Genomic DNA, 20,898 nt, shown 5'->3' with positions numbered 1-20,898 from the left:
ACACATGTCAGATGATTCTCGTCCTCCTCAGGGTTAGTATCAGACGAAAATCTGGCATGTGTACAATGCTCGTTTGATGTAAAACAAGTAAAGGGAAGAGACCGCAGTTGGGTGCCGCTCTGTCACTCTCCCCGTCCCCTCTGCATAGACCAGAATGGTGCTGTATGTACAGCGCTCGTTCAGTCTTTTGTCGTTAGAAGGGATTATGAAAGATCCTTTCCAAGGACAATAATTGCATGTGCGTACACAGCCTTCCTTATAATAAGCAGAGCAAAGCTAATTCCATGTTTTGATATCTGATTTCTGCCTCTCATAATTATTTTTTCTGATAGTTTCCCGTGACGGGAGAATAAACAAGAGCTGTACACACAGTTCTGTGCTATGGAAAGAAGAGGGGAATGACAAGCAAACAGCAGTGTGTGACCAGTGCAGGGACAGATTGCAGTTGTAGATTATAATGGGCTGCTGAATGTGATATTTGGGGAAATCCATTATAGTCTTTGTATGTGACTGGAGGATGTTTAGTGCTATTAACATACTATCTGGGAAGGATATTATATCGTATCCATAGCCCTGCACAGGTCATATCCCTAAAGAACACAGGAATGTTCAAATGTGCATTAGTGGTGTACCAACTAAGGATAGTTGGTAATAATGTTTGATGCACACAAGGGTACATTTGTAAGGCTTAAAAATGTTTTAAAAAGGTAAAGAATTTTTACAGTTACATTGGGTTCCAGTTCTACTGACCAGCAAATGTTTTAAAATGTATTTCTTTAGTCTTACATCTATTTAATGCAGCAGTAGCATGATGCTAACACATTTTTCATAGTGTTCTCTAGACTCCTTATGACATAGTAAAAATAGCTCTATTTCTTTATCTCAAGAAGGTTTTGACTATAACGAAGAAGAAAGATATGAAAATAAAGCAAATGACATGTTTGGCAACCAGCGTAGATTTCCAGCTCACATATTCTGGGATTTTAAGGTACAGTATCAATATAAAATAAATGTTTTAATCATTTTGGTTTAGTCACATTCAATTTTCTGGATTTATTTTTTGCCTGAGGCAAGGTTTTGCACATAGCCTGGTTTATGCAAAGTATATAAATAAAAACCATCACTTAAACACCATGAAACACTTACATTTCAAGATGTGTGAAATTCTGTTCATTGTGACCGTATATATAAACGCCATTCCTTAATTCAGTATCCTGCCTTGGTTTCCCTGTAAGGGAACGCTCCCCAAATAGAAATATTTAGTCATGATGCGTGTTGACTTTGTTGCCAGACATGCCAGGACTCTTCTGCAACAAAACAAACTTACTTAGCCTGTTTGAACACTGAGCTGTGCATGTGCCTTCATATTCTTTTATTTGGGTAAATTTATATTATTTTTGCAGCTAAACCTGATTGGAGAAAAGGATGATACCCCAGTTCATTTCTGTGACAAGTGTGGCTTACCTATCAAGATATATGGTCGTATGGTAAGTAAGCTATGACCATATTTGCATCAGGTTGAGGTTATTGTGAATTCCAAAGATGGTAGTTTTGCTAGTATTTGTGTAGTGCCCAATAAACATTACTCTGTTCATATGTTGCCAGTTAACAAAGCATATACCTTTTGCACTAAAGTAAGTTTTCTAAGATGTTAATGTTTAAAATTTAAACTTATTCATTGTGCAGATTCCATGCAAGCACGTGTTCTGCTATGACTGTGCTCTGCTACATGAGAAAAAGGCAGATAAGCTTTGCCCAGGGTAAGTTATCTTAAGGATTTTACTCATCCATATAGAAGATAATTTTATTAGTCTTTATTTTATAATATATTTATAGTTAATATATTATCCTCCTACACCTTGATGTCTTGATATTGAATTTAGAAATCATATAGTAGTGTTTGTCATTTGTTGTTAACTCACATTCAGTATCTATTGTCCCTTTTTATTTGCAGTTAATTTCAATCTTGTCCAGTATCTCCCGTTTATTTCTGTGACTTTAGGCATGTTATGACATTTTCCAAATTCTGAATTTAAACACATAGGTATATTTGTTTCTTTACTATAATAAGTGCTGTGCCCCACATTTAGTGTTTTTTTTTTGTTCTGCCACTTTAAATAGTGGATCCTAAACAATGTGTGTATCATTTTATTTTTATTTTATTTTGTCATGTAATGTCTCTCTTTCCCCTTCCCAAAAGAACCCTTGTTGAAGAAAGTACTGACACCTATAAACGTGTGAGGTAGGTTCTTAATAGAATAGTTGTTTTCTTAAGGTCACAGGGTTGGTGGTGGAAATTGCATTCTTCTAAATATTGTATGGCAAGAGATATATCACAAGAATTGTATACTCAGAGTCCATGTAGTCTTAACTTTGGTGCATATCTATTGATCTATGTTTTGAGTGTGAATGGACATAGGGCAGCTTTTTCAACCAGTGGAGTCACCGGTTACTTTAAGCATTTATATGTTAAAATACTTAAATTTTTTTTTTCATGAAATAAAAACTCAATAGATATCTTATTTAATTCTGTCTGCTCTGAGTAAACAAATTCTTAGAATTACATTTTATTGTAAATGTTTGTTTTAAGTGTTTATGTTTAAACTGAAATCAGTGTTTTTTTGTATTCTGAGGCTTTGTAAAAATTGTAATGTTCTATACTTTTTTAAATTTATCATGAAAATAATGCAAACCATTGCAAAAGTGTTTTGTAGCATATTCTAGCCAATTGGGTATTTTACTTTTAGTTTTGATTGAGATAAGTTGCTGCGTTTTAACTGTTAATTATTTTAGGATGTCTGTCTCTGCACTGGTAGCCACTATTTTTTTTAATTGACAAAGTTTACTGTACATAAGTCATTTTAGTAGTTATTAAAGAGAACTGGTTAAAACCACTAATAAATACATAGGCAGAGATGACAGGGAAATTTTCATAAAAATGGTAGATCCATAAAAATTTACAGACACCGTCATACTCAGGTAAAACATTTGCTTGTTATAGCAACATATTAAATCTAAAAAGGGGGAATTAGTATATGGTTGCACAAACATGAGGTTATAATATATATGGCCAACACCCATGCCAAGGCTCCTCTTGTCATGTGAGTAATGTTTTTTACACATTACCTGAATGAGGAGAAGATACAACTACTCAGTTTGGATTCTTCCCATTTGCTCCCATTCATTCTCAACTTCAACCACCGCCATCACTCACTGGCACCACTTGTCAGAAATTGCTAAGGATCTTTAGAACGTGGACATATGATCTGTCTCAATACATTTTTGTGTATCTAGATATCAGTTCGCCATGTAGATTACACTGGTGGTCATTTGCATGTTTCAACTTTGGTATCTATAAATTGTGCAAGTTTGTGGGAAGTTTGCATTAGAGCCTACCAGAAATGGTGGCATATTGTTTATGGGTTTACAGGAAAAGCTTACAAAACATAAGGTAAAAAAGAAAACGTCTAGTTCTCTTTTCATATACATTTTTACTTGGGCAATTTGTTTCATTGTGTGTTTTCAAATGTGGGGCTGCCACAGTGTTTGTGTTCTTTAATACTGCTGGCCATAATTGACTTTTTCTGGGAGCTGCCAGACTTACATCTTTACTTGGGCTTATGTGGACATGGTCATCCACTCTTTAAGGCCTTCTCAGCATATGCGCCACATTTCATTATAGGCCTAGAACTGCGGAGGTTGATAACACTGTGTTGGCCATGGTCAAGCCATGTTTTATGTTTGTGGACGGTATTTTTAAGATATTGACATCTGTTTAATGTAAGGATGTTAAGGTTCAAATTAAAAAATGCAATTACTCCTAAACTAGAATTGGAGTATATTGTAACAAAGCTATTGTAACAAAGCTTTTCTAACATTAGGAAAGTAGTACAAGGGCTTGAAATTTAATAGACATTTTCTGACAAATATTCTGTTCAGACCATTCTCTAGTGCAGCTCACATCACCAAAAGATGTATCTGACTGGGGCAGGGTGTCCTTAATCAGATATTTATCTCTGACTCAACCAAATCACACTCGGTCATGTGTTACTGGCTATGGGAACAATCCTGGAGGGTGCTTGGACCAGCATTTCTCTAGGATGGTGGTAAAAATAATAATTTATTCCAGCAAGCAGGTATCATGACTAGAATTTAGAAAGTGTAATAAGGTTGACTTATGAGCAAATGAAATTTGTTTGTGTAAAGCAGAGCAATATTGCACTGTGTCATTAGTAGGAGGGACCATCAGCTCAGAATAAGCACCCTGTTTAAAATCATCTTTGCTGATATTCCTGTTTTCAGCTTGGACTACAACATGGGCCAAATGGACCCAATCTAAAAACTACTGCACTGTAAACTTTCCTCTTTGCTGTCTGGAACCTGCTATGATTTGTGTGCCACTTAATTCAATTGTTTATTTAAATGTACATGTTTTTTTCTACTTAATATTTTTGTCGGAGACAGAAAAAGCATTTTTCACCTATCAACATGATTCTTATGTTTCACAGATAAAATTACTTGTTTCTGAGTTTTAAGTAAATTTTTCAATTTGAAGGGTTATGTGCAGTTAATATTTACAGATTTCACATTTAAATTTTCCTGATGTTTAAATATATGGAGTTTCCCCACACACATTTACATGTCACTGAGGTTACCTTTCTACTTTCATTAAGTGAAGGTGTGCCTGAGCTCATATGCAGTGCCTTCCAGTCAATTGATTTTTCAGACAAAGTCCTAAAACTGGGGTCCTTCACAATGTGTTGGCTATTACATTTTTAACCGATTAGAAGTTCAAGTTTGTTGAAAAATACATGGACACATGCAAACTTACATATCAGTGATATTTATTTGATAACTGTTTATTTGATGATTTTTGCAGAATTGTATGCAACACACTTTTTGATTCAGTTCCATTCATTAACGTCAAAACCCATTTAACACTAGGCTTTCCAAGTCACTATTCTCACAGTTGCTTGTCCTCGATCTAGTGAGATCACCCCCATCTGGAAAAAAACATTCCAGCCAGACCATTGCATTTCACAGACCTCAGCAAATGGTACTGAAATTTGCAGAAAAGGAGGTCCTCAGTAGCACCATATATTCCTCAGTAAAACATGCATGACAAACAAAGCTTATAATTCATGTTAGTCCTTGGTTTGTTGGTCCTTTGTAACCCTGCAAACATATTTAAGTTTTAATACGTGCTTGTTCTAATTCTAAATTGCTAAACTTTGTCCTCCTGTTCCCTTTACAGCTGCAACGATCCTGTCCAGCGAATTGAGCAGTGTGCCCGGGGAACTCTGTTCATGTGCAGCATTGTGCAAGGATGCAAAAGGACATATTTGTCCCAGAGAGACTTGCAGGCACATATTAACCATCGACATATGCGATCTGCAAAACCTAACAATCGTCCACAGCCTGAACCAATTCATCCTCCAATGGCCCCACCTCCTACAGAAATCCCTGATCGTTTTTTAATGCCCCCTGATAAGCACCACTTGAGTCATATGCCTCCTAAACAGCACATACTGATGCCCCCCCCACCAATTCAGCACGTGCCCCATGAGCATTTTAATCAACAGCATGAAGATATGCGGGCTTCCCCTGCTGAAATGTCCATGGCACCACCTCCTCCTCGCCCAGTTAGTCAAGATGCTTTCCGAATTAATACTAGAAAACATAGTAATTTAATAACTGTACCTATCCAGGATGATTCTAATTCAGGGGCCAGGGAAGCTCCTCAGGGACCTGGTCCAGCTCTTCACCATCCTGAGTATCCTGGTCAACCTGTGGTAACGCACCCTCACCATATTATGCCTCCGCAGCAACATTATGCTCCTCCCCCACCGCCTCCTCCTCCAATTAGTCATCCAATGCAACATCCACCTCAGGCTGCTGGTACACCTCATATGGTATACAGTCAAGGACCCCCGCCACCTATGACATCTGCTCCTCCTCCAATTACCCCTCCACCTGGACATATAATTGCTCAGATGCCACCATACATGAATCATCCACCACCAGGACCTCCACCACCCCAGCATGGTGGTCCACCTGTAAATGCCCCTCCTCCACATCATTACAATCCTAACACTTTGCCACAATTCAGTGAAGAGCAAGGAACTCTCAGCCCACCTTTCACACAACCTGGGGGCATGAGTCCAAGTATATGGCCTGCACCTAGAGGACCACCACCACCTCCAAGAATGCAGGGTCCACCATCCCAAGCACCTATTCCTGGACCACATCATCCTGATCAGGCTCGATACAGGCCATATTATCAATAATTTGTGTATACTGAACTTGCTAGATTTATTTTTATGCTTTGAGAACATTAATATGTATGAAGACTTTGTAACTTTGTTGAGGGTTCTTGCGCATACATTAAGTTTAATATTCTATTTCTAATTATGCCATTGTACAAATACAATAAGTGATTTTTTTGTGTTCTCATGGTGCATAGCACCAACAATTTAATGTCTTTTACCACATTGCTTCCAAATCTTCCTTTTTGTTACAGCACTTGATTAGGGATCATTTGTGATGCTTTTATGAATGTATATTTAGACGTACAGTTATATTTCTTGCTCTTTCATAGTGTGAATATAATGCAGTTATAACTGCTATGTTGTAGCCTGGTAATTTTTACCAGTGGTCGAATAAATACTGTTCTCACAAGTTACTGAGCTTTCCTGCACCTTTGATTTCAATGTAAGATGTATTTTTTCTGTGTATAGTAGTCATGGTAATATTTCTAATTACAGAATCACACATTTATTTTTATATTTTAGAAAAAACAAAATATATACAAGTACAGTTCAAAAGTTTCAAAAGTGTGTTGAGGGGGTTTAATGTATGTCATAACTTGATATATTTGTTTTTTCTGTATAAATAAGCTACCAAAATCTCTCCCAGAAATGTTTACTGTCTAATATCTCTCTAACTGTGGTGTATAGGCAGATTATACCTTAGATTGGAACAATATATGTTGTGGTCCAGTTAACATAAGTAACCAATATGGGTACATTTCTTAAATAGGACTTTTTATATTGATGGTGGTAATCTTTTTTGAGCTTAACATTTGTGTTTGTTTCCATTCTCTTCTTTGTAAAGTATCTGTGGGGGCAGGAAAGCGTTTTTTGATAATGCTGTGCTTGTAACAAAAACAGCATAGTTACGTTAGGAAAAGACTATAGAAAACCTTTTCCTTTCCTCTTCTCTATAACATAGAGGGAAGAGGGTCTTTAGTAGTTATAGAGCTAAGAAATAGCTGCGAACAATGTAACTGAGCTGAGCTCCGAGAACACGGAATGTTATCGGCTGACAAGATTTTTTGTGGATTGGCACTATTTTTACCCCCACATATAAAGTTATTACAAAATATTGCTACATTTAAGGGACCAAATAAGAAAGGGTCATTGTTGGCATTTACATAGCTTTTATGTTAAATTGGATTTTTTTTCCCTAACGTTTTTATAAAGATAAAAAAAACAGCTAGATGGTTTCTTTGTTTTTAAAATAAGATTGACACGCCCATATGTTCTTGTTCATTAATGGGCAAATTACCCAGACTCCCAATCTTCTGAAACATGAATGGTGATGGTTGTGTCCTCTTTTACTGAATAATATAGGACAGAAAGTTACACATCCTGTTAGGAGCTTTGGTAATCCATTGTCAAACTACCACCACTAGGCTATGTCTATTAGCTTATTGTAAGCTTAGCTAAGTTATAGTAAACACAAAGACCCTCAGTTTTTTTTCTAGGTGATGAGGCCGTGGACAGTGGGAGTTTGTATTTGTGCAAGGCAATACAGGTGGCAGCCTGCGTGGGTTTTTATCACCTTCATCTGTCATTCCCTATACAGTACTGAACTTGGTCTCCTTGGAAACTTACCTCAATATTATGTTATGTATTCTTTGAGCTATATTTATCAGGCAGGGAATCTGACAATTCCTAATAGCAATCTCCCAGGTCCATGTGCTTCAATGGTAGTAATTGGTTCCCACCAGGAATTGTCATATTTTCTGTTTTATAAATAATTATATATATAATTTAAGACACATTGTTGCATCTTCCTACATTCAGTCCAATGTTGGGTCATTCCTTCCATCCAGATGAGCATGGAGTATAAAAATGAGTTTGGGGGCCATCTCTTCAGTGTTGTGCACACCTACAATTTAAATGCAGACTAAAGTAAGGGCACTGATCTGCCCTAACTGTGGATATATTATAGTAGGTATTCCCTGAAGACCCGAAAGTGATTTTAAGGGGGTTCCATGTTAAAAAGTTTGATAAACACTGCCTTAACTTCTCTAGTCATTTGGTGCTTTTGCCCATTCCTCAAGGCAAAGGCGAGGCAATTGGATTGAGGCCTAAGATTTTGACTGGGCCATTTCAGAACATTTTAACCACTCCAGAGTATGTTCATAATGCTTTTCCTGCTAGAAGGTAAACTTCTTCCCATTCTCAAATCTGGCAAACTAAAAACAGGTTTTCCACAAACATTTCTCTGTATTTAGTGCCATTTATCATTTTACTATCCGCTTCTCTATAAAGCCCTGTTTTATGGAATGTATGGCTATGTATTTCAGCTATAGATCATTGCAGCTCTTCAGTGTTTGGCTTCTTGGTGTTGTTGCATCTCCATCAAAATGGTGCCATATTCTTTTCATTTTGTTAGTGTTTTTTTTTAACAACCCCTGGCAAAAGTTTATGAAATGACTACTCTTAAAATATATTTATTTGAAAATTCTCACATAGCTGAAATAATTGATCGGGAAATACAATTACACTTTTTTTAATAAGGTATTTATTTTTTGTTCATTATGGGAGAGGCAATCAACACACAATTTGTATAATCTACTGCTACTATTTGTTGCTTTATTGTGTTTGGGGGGTGTATAGCCCATGCTGATAAGCAGGGATAAATTGGGTATCTCAATCTATATAGTGATGGTGGTAACTTCTGTTTGCCCTCTGTAACGTTTTCATTGGTGAGCTTTTCCTTGGATTCCTCTGAACCTTGTTTCCATTTGTGAGTTACAATGTGATTCCTGTGTACAGGTCATGATATTTATTATATCTTGATAAAAGTATATTTATGTTACTATAAATTCAATTATATAGCATTTCTCCAATATTTATTAGGCACTTTTGGGGGCGTGCCTGGATAATGGCGTGAGCAGACAATTCTTAGATCTCCGTGCACAGCTTGGCTACATCAGCGATTTATACTGGGTTCTTGCTACCTATTATAGCTGATCGCGGATGTGTTGCCACAGGAAATCCAAGGGATCCGGTAGGACTCCTGAACGAGTGAGTCTTTTAAGGTTTTTTTCCTTCTGAGTCTGCAGAAACGCCAGGGGAGGAAGACTCCAATATGGCGCCTGTGCACGCCGTGCATACTCACCACAAGTAGCCTGAGCTTGCTGTGGGAGAAGAAGAGGCATCCTCCCATAACCACGTTCCGGAGACTTTCTCCCCAGCCTCGTCCTCTATCTTCCCACTCGCTGGCACCATCACCAGGCACAGGGAGACTAGCACACAACGATTGCCACAGGATCTACAGGCACTCCTGGGGCTTCTCCCCATGATGGCAGACCCGCATAGAGGGGTCGCTCCGGAGGGAGCTGGAATCACCGCATCCGCATGTTCTAAGTGTGGACACCAAAGTAGCAGTGTCAGGATCATCTACCTCTCAAGCCTCCTCCAGGATTGCAGCCTTGGAGCAATCCCACCAACAAGATCTGTCCTTACCTCCCTGTCCCTGTGTTTAAATAACCAGGAAAATAAGGGTCGCTGCAATACCCTACGCTTGCGAGGTATACCTGAAGCCACAGCAGGCCCCGACATGCAAGCCACTGTTACTGACATATTTAATAACCTACTAGAACAGTATTTTGTTGAGGTCATTGAACTGGATAAAGTACCGGAGTGGGTTTTAGCGGAGGATCACGGAATGACCATCCCAGAGATGTTCTTTGTAGGGTCTACTTCTTTACATTGAAAGAGCAGATCCTCAGGAGAGCATGGCAGAAAGGCCCAATAGACTTTGATGGTACCAGGATCCAGATGTCTCTACCCGCACACTTCGCATGAGGTGACTACTGAAGCCCCTATTAGATCTCGTTATCTCTCATGGTGCCCGATACAGATGGTGTCACCCCCTACATGTGATTGTGACCAAGAATAACTCAACTTTCTCACTGCATACTCCATCACAGTTGCCACCGCTCTTTATTTTCCTGGGTGCTGACCCTATAGCAGTCCATGATTGGCTGAATATGGTGGATGACGCTCCAGATGTCTCCCCTAGAAGCCTTGTACCCAGCACTAACCATGGTGTACCAAAATGATGTCTTCCTTGAGTGGATTCGGCTAACGTTTAGACCTTTGTTACTTTTGCTCAGTCAATTAGCTTTTTGGTCATATATGCCACTCTTCAGGGAGGATGTTTTTAATCCCAGAGGACGATTGGTGTACGTCCGTAGGCTGTACTTATCATATACAGATAGCAAGTTCCTCTGAATACTTACCTTCCCGCTATGCAAGAAGACTTTGGACTTATGTAGCTTTTGTTCGGCTAATTAGCTTTCTAGTCACGTCTTAACATGTTAAGGGAGGATGTTTTTAATCCCTTATGTTTTATTGCATAATGTTGTTCTTGAATACATGTTTTTTGCTGGTAATAAAACTGTCAAAGCCATGTACCCTCAGGAATTGTTTATGACCTGCAATTCTCAGGTCCTGTTTTTTACTACCAGTTTGGGTATTTGTATGTACATGATGCGATGCTCCTTAATTAGGGTAATTCTGGTCTGTTTTTGTTGGTCCTTAGGAAGGAAGGGACCTATTTCGTGTAATGGTGACGTTAGGCGGTTATAAAAATGGTATTACACCTATATTTAGCCACAAGTGTGCCAGCGGCTCTGTTCGCCATTGCCTACACCTCCCCCCACGTAGGTTGCTCCACCTCTTTAAGGGGTTGGAGTCGTGGAGTTTTATTAAAATTCCTTAGATCGAGAGCTTCAAGCTCTCCTCCCTATTTTCTTTCTCCACCCCCCCCACTGACCTATCCTTCCGCTCCCTGATAGGGAACCTTTAACTTAATTTCACTCACCAAATTAGACCCTCCCCCCTTTCTCTACCCTCCCACCCCCACCGCTTTTTCCCACCCCCCAAGTTTTTGGCTATTTCGGTCAGTTTCTTTCATTTCTCCAAAAGAGATGTCCATTACGCTCACATCCTTGAACGTTAAAGGTTTAAATTCCCCCACTAAAAAAGTCAGTAGTACTGAATGTCCTGAAATCCCCATGTCAAGTCGCCTTCTTGCAAGAGACACACTTCTGCCTCTGGTACTATTGTACACACCACTGAAGAAAATTGCACGGTCTTTTAATGAATTCTATTTCCAGTTGTACAATCTGCAATCTGGTACAGCTCATTTGACACCTTTAGATAAGATAACCAAAATTCATGACTACCTCTGTGCCTCTGACTTTCCAACTCTTAAGGTGCGTACACACTTCCAATTTTTATCGTTAAAAACGAACGACGAACGATCGATTGGGCAAAAATCGTTCGTAAAAAAAGTAACCAACGACGCCGACGAACGAGGAAAGTCGTTGGAAACGAACGACCGGACTGGCGGATCGGATTGGAGGACGATCGTTGAACATCGTTCGTGTGTACGATCGTTCGTTGATCGTCCATGGTCTGAGCATGCGTAATGAACGAACGTTCGTTCACTTTCCTGTCGTGCACATAGTTCCTCTATCGCTCAAACGATCGTATCTATTGTGTGTACAATATCTACGAACGATCATGTCGTTATCTCTATGTGCAGGATCGGTGCTATACGATCGTTCGTAGATATCGTGCAGGATCGTTCGTCGTTCTTTTTCCAACGATAATAATTGGAAGTGTGTACGTAGCTTTACCGTCCGAAACCATTGAATTATTGGATAAGCCGATCACACTTCTTGAATTACAATCAGCAATTAGACGTGCAGCTTCAGGAAAGGCACTTGGCCCAGATGGGCTTACGATAACGTATTAAAAGAAGTTTCTCTCCATTCTTGGTCCCCAATTGGTAATAGCTTTAAATGCAGCCTCTAAGGGTCACGAGCTGCCTGCCCACATCTCAGTACTATTAAAACCTGATAAGGATCCCCAACTATGTGCTAGTTAACAACCAATATCTCTGTTGAACTGCGATTTAAAGGCATTCGCAAGAATACTGGTCCATAGGTTGACCCCTGTGCTAAATGGCCTCATTCATCCCGATCAATGTGGTTTTCTCCCCATGCTGGAGGCTAGAGATAATAATATACGCAACCTTAACATCATCAACCATGTGCATACCCATAAGTCTCCACTCATGCTTCTTCCACGGATGCAGAGAAAGCGTTTGATAGGGTAGATTGGACTTTCCTCCACACCATTTTAGCACATTTAGGTCTACCAATGACATTTCTAAAATGGATTGGGGCTTTATACTCATCACCTAGTACTAGAGTGAGAGTGAACAGTGAGCTTTCCCAACCATTTGCTATCACAAACAGGATGAGACAGGGGTGTCCCCTGTCCCCACTGATGATTTTATCCCTAGAACCCTGCTTACGGCTAGTATGATCTAATGTTGACATAAAATGTTGAAATGAACACAAGGTATTGGCCTATGCGGACGATTTTGCTTTTTCATGTCGCCTTGCCAGTTACTTCACACCTTATTCTTTTGCTGGAGCCCTGCAAGTTCTCTGATCTATCTAATTGTAAAATAAATTTGCAAAAGTTAGAGGCTCTGAATATCACTGTCCCACGATCTACTCAGGAGCCGCTAGCCCCCTCCTTTCACTTCAAATGGGCATCCACCTATATATCATACCTGGCCACCCAGATCCCTGTCAACTTTTAGCGCAGGATTGAACTCAATTTTCTACCTCAACCAAATTAGAAAGAATCTCCAAAAATTGAAACAGTTGGCCTTCACATGGTTTGGGTGGGAGATGTAACATATTGAAAATGAATGTGATGCCCATTCGTGTACGTGTTGTACAAGCCCTTCTGATACATGTACTGAGACAATTCCTACACAAATTCCAGTCGGAATTCATAAAATTCGTCTGGCATTTGGGCTCTCCATGGATTGGAATTAAAGTTTTAAGACTGCTTAAGGCTAGGGGTGGGACTGGTGCACTAATAGTGGCTCCAAGCCATCTGACTCTTTGGTCTGGGCTCTAGAGGCTGTCAGTCACCATGTTTCGACATCCACTGATTGGTGAGACCCTGAAGGTAGTATCCAAATTTTTTACCTCTCAAAAAATAGACACTTATCCATCTCCTTTATCTCCCATATTGGGGAACCCGGAGTTTCCTTCTGGACTCTCCTGGCCAATTTTTCTTCTCTGGAGTAAACATGGTGTTTACAGAGCTATGCATTTTCTTCAGAATGGAGATTAGACCCCTCTACCTGCTCTGCAGTTAGAGACGGATTTGCCTTCTTTGACTCCATGGCGTAAAATACAGCTTTTGTATGTATTGAAGTCCCTGCCACAACTATGTAATTTTAGTCAGTCCCTGCTGCCTTTAGAAACCCTCTGTGCTACTAAACATTTTTTGAAGGGCACTCTGTCCTATGCGTATCAAGCACTCCTGGCAGTACATACCCCGACTCTCCTAATTTTGTGACCAAATGGGAGGCAGATCTGAACATGCAATTCACTGATAAACAGGAGGAGATGATGCTCCATTTTTGTCATAAGGCCTCTTATCTGCAACAGATACCAGGAGACTAACCACAAATTGGCTACCAGCAGGACGCCCGCTAAACTTGCCAGGCTCTTCCCCCATACAGATGATACTTGCTGGAGATGCAGAACTGCACAGGGCACACTCCTGCATATTTTTTGGAATGGCCTAGATTAAATTCATTCTGGGCCTCCGTGGCCCAGAATGAATTTATGTCATCCTTAAACTTACGGAAGTAGACATTAGAGACAAACCTGCCCTGGCCTTACCCCATGTAACGGATTTATCGAGGAAGGTGTATAAACATTACCTACTGAGACATCTCCTGAACGCAGCAAAGGCATGCATTCCAGCTTGCTGGATGAGTGATACCCCACTGACCCTAGAACACTGGTTGAAAAGGGTAGCTGATATTTACCACATGGAGGATATGATCTCCACTGATACCAACAGAGATGACAAACTTACTCAGACGTGGTACCACTGGATTTAATCTTACACTTCTGCTGAATGTACTAGGTTGTTGCAACACTCCCAGTCTGATCCACCACATTCCCCTCTGAGTTAGACTCCATATTTTTGATTTAGTAATGTACTGACTATATGTAATTCAGTGGGACTGTTCGTATACCCCACCCCCTCACCTCCAACACTCCCTCTCTTATACCTACCTTTCATTTGTTTTGTAAACATAAAAACAGAGATGCCCAGGTTTCATTGTATGATTGATTTTGTTTGCACTACATTAGCACTTTGTATATTGGTTTGTATAATGCTGTATTTTATATTGTTTGTTTTTATTGTACAAACCTTGGTATTTCTTAATAAAAAATTTTTTTCACAATAGGCACTTTCGTCTAAGGAAGGGGGAGTTTTGTAAAATCATGACAATACCAATATTTGGCTAATTGTTAAATGATATTACATTTTATAAATGCAACTGTAATTAAATTTTGACCAAGGGTCAATATATCCAATGTTAAATCTAAAACTTCCTTTAAATATTACTATATTGCCACACATTATTTATTACGTGCAAATGTCCCTCAGTATATTAACATGCTGTCTTTTTTTAATATGATCTGATGTATTATTGAGGAAAGTCACTTTATTATATAAAATATGTTCTGAGACGTTCTGGGGGAGTTCTGTTGAAATTCCTATATATAATGTAGGATTTGTTATTTTCTTCCCAGTGGAACTTTCATGACCATTCCTCCTTCCTCTTCAATGTCCTTATTTCTATGCTGATGCTTTCTCAGCTACCTTCTGTGTAATGAAGATGATGAAGGGGGAAATTGTTTGTGGTCCATGACTATACTGCTCCTCCATATTTACAGTGCACCTAGTGAGTGTTGTCACTTTAGGACAGGAAATATTAATTGGCAAGAGAAATCTTATTTTGTGGGTGAAACATATCATATCTTAACTAATTCCACTTTTTGTTATACATTTGTTTATTGCTTTATTTTTTGTAGAACACCTTACACAGAATCTGCATTAAACAAATAATCATATTTTAAAAGTTTCTTACAAGTTGGAGTAGCTAACAATGCACCATATATTACTTTATACTCTTTGCATCTGGTATGTTCCTCACAGTCCTACAACAGCATTTTGCCATTGAGAACTTATTAGAAGCTATATCTCTGCTAGACTTTTTATCTATGTAAGTAGAAAACTGAAAGCATTGACCATAGTATTTACAAAAATTTGAGATTTTCTTTCTAATAAAAAAAAATATTAATCACAAGAAACTGGAGAGGTTTTCTTAATGATGTTTATATCCAAGGTTTTAAACAGTTAAATCAAGTAAGTATGTTTAATCAGTTCATTGCAGTAAATATTGCAGTATATATTGTTTTAACATTTTTACGTTTTATTTTTGTATAAAGTACTTTAGTAATAAGGTAATATACTAATGTACTATAGAATCCTTAGGACATGACACCATACATTACACGTTTCATTGTATATGTAACTTGTAGTTTCTATAAATATATACATTAATGACCGAGATCAAGTTCAAACAAAATTTACACCATATTTATCAGTTCTTGGATCTATTCCATGTTCAAAGTATGACTTATTTACATATGAATAATATTTTTACAGTGTAAAAAGTATATACATGATGTACGTGGTATACAGAAAAATCTTGTCAGGTACAGTAGGGTTATTGTATTTAGTAACAGCCAATGAAATGAAAGCGTCTAGTTTTCTGGTGCAGTGAAACAAGTGAAGTCCAAAGCTGGTTTCTTGAGGGGCGTGGATGAGGAACAATGCTGACCAAGCACCATAATCTAAAGTGAGCCTTAAAACATTCCATAATTCTGCTAAATTTGAAAATTAGAGTGAATTGACGGGAATCATTTATAACTAGAGCCCAAAGTATAGCTACATGGATAGTTTTTTTTCCCTGTTTAGTTATTTTTAAATATTTTCTTTTTTGTATTAAATTACTGCTGTTAACATGGAAAAGAGTCCTTTTTTACATAGAGACACAGACAGTGCAAAATAACGAACTCAACTATTCTGAAAGCTTTGCTTTTAGATACATGGAAAATATTAATATCCATTTAGGCATAAAGGAGCCGTTTTTAAATAAAGCCTTTTCACTATAAAAAGAGACACAAAAATGTGTCACTACTGCCTTGTATACTATGTAACCCACAGTGTGTTAAGAAAAATGTATGTCTCGATATTCTGCATGCCAATATGTATGTATTCTTTTGGCCATATTTCTGTATGGCACATACTTCCTTAAATATCATTGGACAGGTTACAGGAAGGATCCATGCGATCACAACTGAGAACCAATGGTTACCTAAAAATGATAATAAAAATTAGAACCTGCTTATATATTACAATATTTACATTTAAACAGATATACAGCCCATATTTTTTGGATAAAAAGGTAGTCACTGAGTTAAGGACATCCGCCAAATGGACAACTCCTAGACACGAAGGGGGATTCCCTGCTCTCTAGTGTGCATGACGGAGGCTTGATGGGGGGAGGGAGACAGTTTGCATTACTTGCAGAAGAAATATTTTGATAAACGCAGCTGAGGTTGTGGGTGATCTTAGGAGCTGAGCTGTAGCATCTTTTAACTCTTTAATGACCAAGACAAACTCTGCAGTTGTTTCTTTTTGCATATCAAAGCACAGCTTGCTCCGGAAGTTAATGAATGTCTAGGCTCCATAAAGATATTTTTTTTTTTTGCTTTGTGATTAGCTCACAGTGAGGATTTTATACAGAAACTGACACCACACTGCCCTATAATATTTTGAGACATCTGTCCTAATTACATTTTTTTAAAAAATGTACCTGTTCCAACTTACATACAAATTCAACTTATGAACAAACCTACAGTCCCTATCTCGTATGTAACCCGAGGACTACCTGTAGTGAAGAAGGGCCAACAGCCCATGTTCTTATTATGGATCTTTCCTTCAACTTCCCATCCCAGTGACAAAAAGTCAGAGATGTGGTGGATGCAGAAGTGATAATATCCTGAACCCATCATTGCTAGAAGACAGATACAAAGGAGATCGGTATCTGCCATAATCTGCAAGAATGCTGCGCATACTTTGCAATCTAAATAAACACATGGCCTGATTTATCTAGATTCTGCAAGGCTGAAAAAGATAGACCATCTTGTGAGAACCAATGTGATCCAGCAAACCTGAAATGGGTTTTTCAAATACCCATTTCTATTCAGTGACCAATATTTTTTAAATACTGGGAAAAATCAAAACGGATAATATTGAGAGTTGTTGTATGTTCAGTAATCTGCAAACAGAACTGTGTGTGTGCACCCAGAATAGTAACTGTGTTTTATTACAAAACATTAAGGGCACTATAAATTATTCACCTGCCAACTGGTCTGAAATTCACTGAATGGTGTTCGAATCTCTCTGAAAGGTTTCTAATAAAACAATGACTCATTCTGCCCCACAGTGGCCATTCTCAAAAGTGCACAGCTGTCACGATAGAACATGTTAAGTATAAATTAATATTTTAAACGATTTTAAAGCAAATTGACAGGGCGATAATTTATAAATAGAGCCCTAAGTAATGTAGCTTTATGTGCATAACTATATTAGCACATCTGCTACTAACCTTTTTGCTGACAATTTGCTCTGGTCTGCTATGACAGCACAGGGCCACAAAATTTTGCCACATTCTGGCAAAACTTTGCACCCCTAGAACTGTTGAGTAAAATAGCAGATGTGGTATTATAGTTTATGTACACACCTTCTTAGTTACACTTTTGTAAATAAACACAGTTGCAGTTTTACAGAACACTCAGCCATACTCACAATTATTTGCTTTGACTTAGTTCAGTGCTGAAAACATTTGTCACTTAGTAGCAAACAAAAAGAAACTTTTTCCAGGTTTGTTGGATTATCTCTGTTTACTCATAACGAGCTATTGGCTCCAACTCCCGGCTGTTGATTTAACAGCTGGGAATTGCCAGTAGTTGATGCAGGGAGGTTTGCAATGGGGGAGAAAGATAGGGCATACTACAGATGCCCTACATCCTGCAACTAAGGTTTTTTGTATTGCATGTGTAGCATGCATATTCCAAACAAATGGTTAAGGAAAGCGGTACTGGAAGAATTTGAACATTTATGCAGAGTAAGAGTTCAGTCTGACATTCTAATCTCTGTGCTTCTTTGGGTCGGTGAATATAAACACCAAAAGACATAGGTAACTAGTAAATCCAGATTACTGATGACACCCCTCTTTTAATTTTACTCAATATGTTTTCTTTGAAACATGCATTACAGACAAATACCTAAAAATATGAACTCACAGAATATACATTTGCTTTGGTGTCTGTGTCTGGAGTTTTTGTTGCATCAAACTTGGTTTCTTTTATTTCTTCCTAATAAGAAAAAATAGATAGTTTTGTTATTAAAAACAAGCAAATGTTTTACTTGGTTTGTCCTTTACTTTTTTTCCACAATGCCCAACAAAGATGCAGAACGCTTGCTTATATATGTCCATTTCTAGACAACAGAATGAACCCAATAGATCTGTATTAGAACCAAATGATTTATCAAAAAGCAAACAAATAGAAGGTTTGAGAGAATTAAATGATCTAAAAAAGGTGTAGATCACAATGGTATAGTTACCTTGTACTCCTTATACTTTGATATGCTATCCAGATTCTTCTTGGTTAATATATGTAACACAGCATCATGGACACTTAGGAAAATCATTGAAGTTGTAACGTCATCATCAAAAAATCCACATCTTTCAAGTTTTTCTAAAAGATTGCCTGGAACAAGAATAATATGTAGTTTTATATATAACAAATTAAACTATACTGTGGTAATATATTTATGATTTCTTGAATGCAGTTTTTCTTGCAGTATTGCTGGGAAAAGCCACTTGTCTGTTGGTTTAAACCACATGCATGTAAAAATTCTGTTTTATCTGTGGCTGTTGGACATATATCTTCCATTGTCTTTAATGCAGGTTTGCTTCTAAAAACTCTTTTCTCACAATGCATTTTCCATCTAGTTCAATTACATGTTTTAGATCTCATCCACTCCAGTTTGTAAAGAGAAAAAAAAAACAACTATGCAAGCTTTGGAAGCCATTGACACTAATTGTAGACAGTAAAAATGAGTATTCATGAAAACAAATTTATATAAACAGGTTTTCAAATCTTCATTTAAAGTCCAGAATATGAATGAAAGAAGGGATAGTTCTATAGTGGCTCCTATTTGGCAGCCACTATAGCTGTTGGTACCATTATTTTTTTGTGTATGATATCTACAGTGTTAATAATATCCATGATGACTGCCAACAATCCTTTATGTAGAGGTAAACTTTAAAGATGTACACTATTCCGCTTGTGATACCATAAAAATGGTACCCCTGCTTTGGAAAAGCAATCTTTACCCCTTTCATGACTATAGGTCATTATTTCATAATGCCAAAGACAGATTTAGCAGCATCAGCTTGCACCAGTTAATGTGACATTATTTTATTATATTTTGCAAAGGTAATACAGTATAAGGATAAGGAAAGTATAAGGTTTTTTTTTGGTTCACTGTTTTGATGAAAATCATGTCCTTTATGATGACAATTTTTTTCCATTTTTCCCAAAAACATTTTTGTTTATATTCAAAAGTTTAGTATAAAACTGATGGAAAAGCAAATGCTGTTGCAACTTGGGGGAGGCAAACTGAAGGCTTTAAATTTTTTTTTAAACCTCCAGTCTACCTTTGAGACCCAAGATTCTTTCTCTGACCCTTTAGCAAACTATTGATATATGGGACTGAGGTCAGGTAAATTAATCATGAACTATGGGTGTAGATATCCACCGTGTCCACTCCTTACCTTCAACTTCAACCCTATCTTCAACTTCAACATTATGTAGAATCTTTAATCCAAGGTAAAAATTCCTAGATTGCCTCCTACTGCTTTCAAATATTACTTTTGGGATACTCTCTTTTTTCCCAAGGTTTTTTTCTTCTTTTTATGCCTACTCACTCCCCCTATTTTCCTTGTTACCAACCTATGTTCAAAGTTGTGAAAAGTGTTTATTATTGGAAAACTTGAAAATATGGCAACCCTGTATTGACTTTACAGGCCTTCAGGGTCCTGACCCTCCTGCTTTTAGACTAGGCTAAAGTTTATAATGTTATCCTTCTGAGGATACAGTGCTAACCCAACATCCACAATCATCTTCTTTCACTTGTCTCTCTTTTTTCTTCCACCTTTTTCCACCTTTCTTTCCTCAACCCGTTTTTTTTCCCCCTTTCTATTAGCACTGTAGTTGTCAGTGAAGGACGCAACTGCAAACCAGCATTCAGGCAAAATGTCTAGGGCAGCGCTTCTCAACCTTAACATGGGGTACCGTTAAAAAACTTTAAGGTCTTCAGGCCACCCCTTCTGTAATTACTATATCCACAGCACACAGTACATTAGCTTGGTGGACAGTGGGAAGATTTCCACCCTTACAGATAGCCAAACAGATCATTGGTGTCTCTTAAACTGACCCGAGAGTCACAATTTGCTTATTGCTCAAGGAAATCCTGGCAACCTTAGGGGGATTTCTGGCTGAGAAACGCTGCTCTTGGATGTATGTACTTACAAATTGTGTGAGGGAAGGGAATATAAACCAAC

General features: G+C 38.0%; 2 protein-coding genes across 7 annotated transcripts in view; one reads left to right on the top strand and one right to left on the bottom strand.

The window, feature by feature from the left end:
- CBLL1 (Cbl proto-oncogene like 1) overlaps positions 1–6,682 on the top strand; it is a 9,306-nt gene extending 2,624 nt beyond the window's left edge. For 3 of the 5 annotated variants that reach the window (XM_072401645.1, XM_072401643.1, XM_072401647.1), the window contains exons 3-7: positions 888–988; positions 1,404–1,487; positions 1,687–1,760; positions 2,201–2,242; positions 5,255–6,682. In XM_072401645.1, coding sequence (XP_072257746.1) covers positions 888–988; positions 1,404–1,487; positions 1,687–1,760; positions 2,201–2,242; positions 5,255–6,287 — 1,334 coding nt within the window. In that variant the 3' untranslated portion in view covers positions 6,288–6,682. The remainder of the gene's footprint in view (positions 1–887; positions 989–1,403; positions 1,488–1,686; positions 1,761–2,200; positions 2,243–5,254) is intronic. The other 2 variants (XM_072401646.1, XM_072401644.1) reach the window with 1 other exon arrangement.
- An 8,831-nt stretch (positions 6,683–15,513) lies between these two features.
- The window catches only part of LOC140324083 (chloride anion exchanger-like), a 30,952-nt gene continuing 25,567 nt past the window's right edge, over positions 15,514–20,898 (bottom strand). The window contains exons 19-21 of one of the 2 annotated variants that reach the window (XM_072401642.1): positions 18,894–19,039; positions 18,554–18,643; positions 15,514–16,578 (exon numbers count right to left, since the gene is read on the bottom strand). In XM_072401642.1, coding sequence (XP_072257743.1) covers positions 18,554–18,643; positions 18,894–19,039 — 236 coding nt within the window. In that variant the 3' untranslated portion in view covers positions 15,514–16,578. The remainder of the gene's footprint in view (positions 16,579–18,553; positions 18,644–18,893; positions 19,040–20,898) is intronic. The other variant, XM_072401641.1, reaches the window with a different exon arrangement.

This window comes from Pyxicephalus adspersus, chromosome 2 (assembly GCF_032062135.1).
Source record: "Pyxicephalus adspersus chromosome 2, UCB_Pads_2.0, whole genome shotgun sequence".
In the NCBI taxonomy this organism is placed as follows: domain Eukaryota; kingdom Metazoa; phylum Chordata; class Amphibia; order Anura; family Pyxicephalidae; genus Pyxicephalus; species Pyxicephalus adspersus.
Note: the sequence above shows the minus strand (reverse complement) of the source record. Positions and strands in the feature narration are given on the sequence as shown.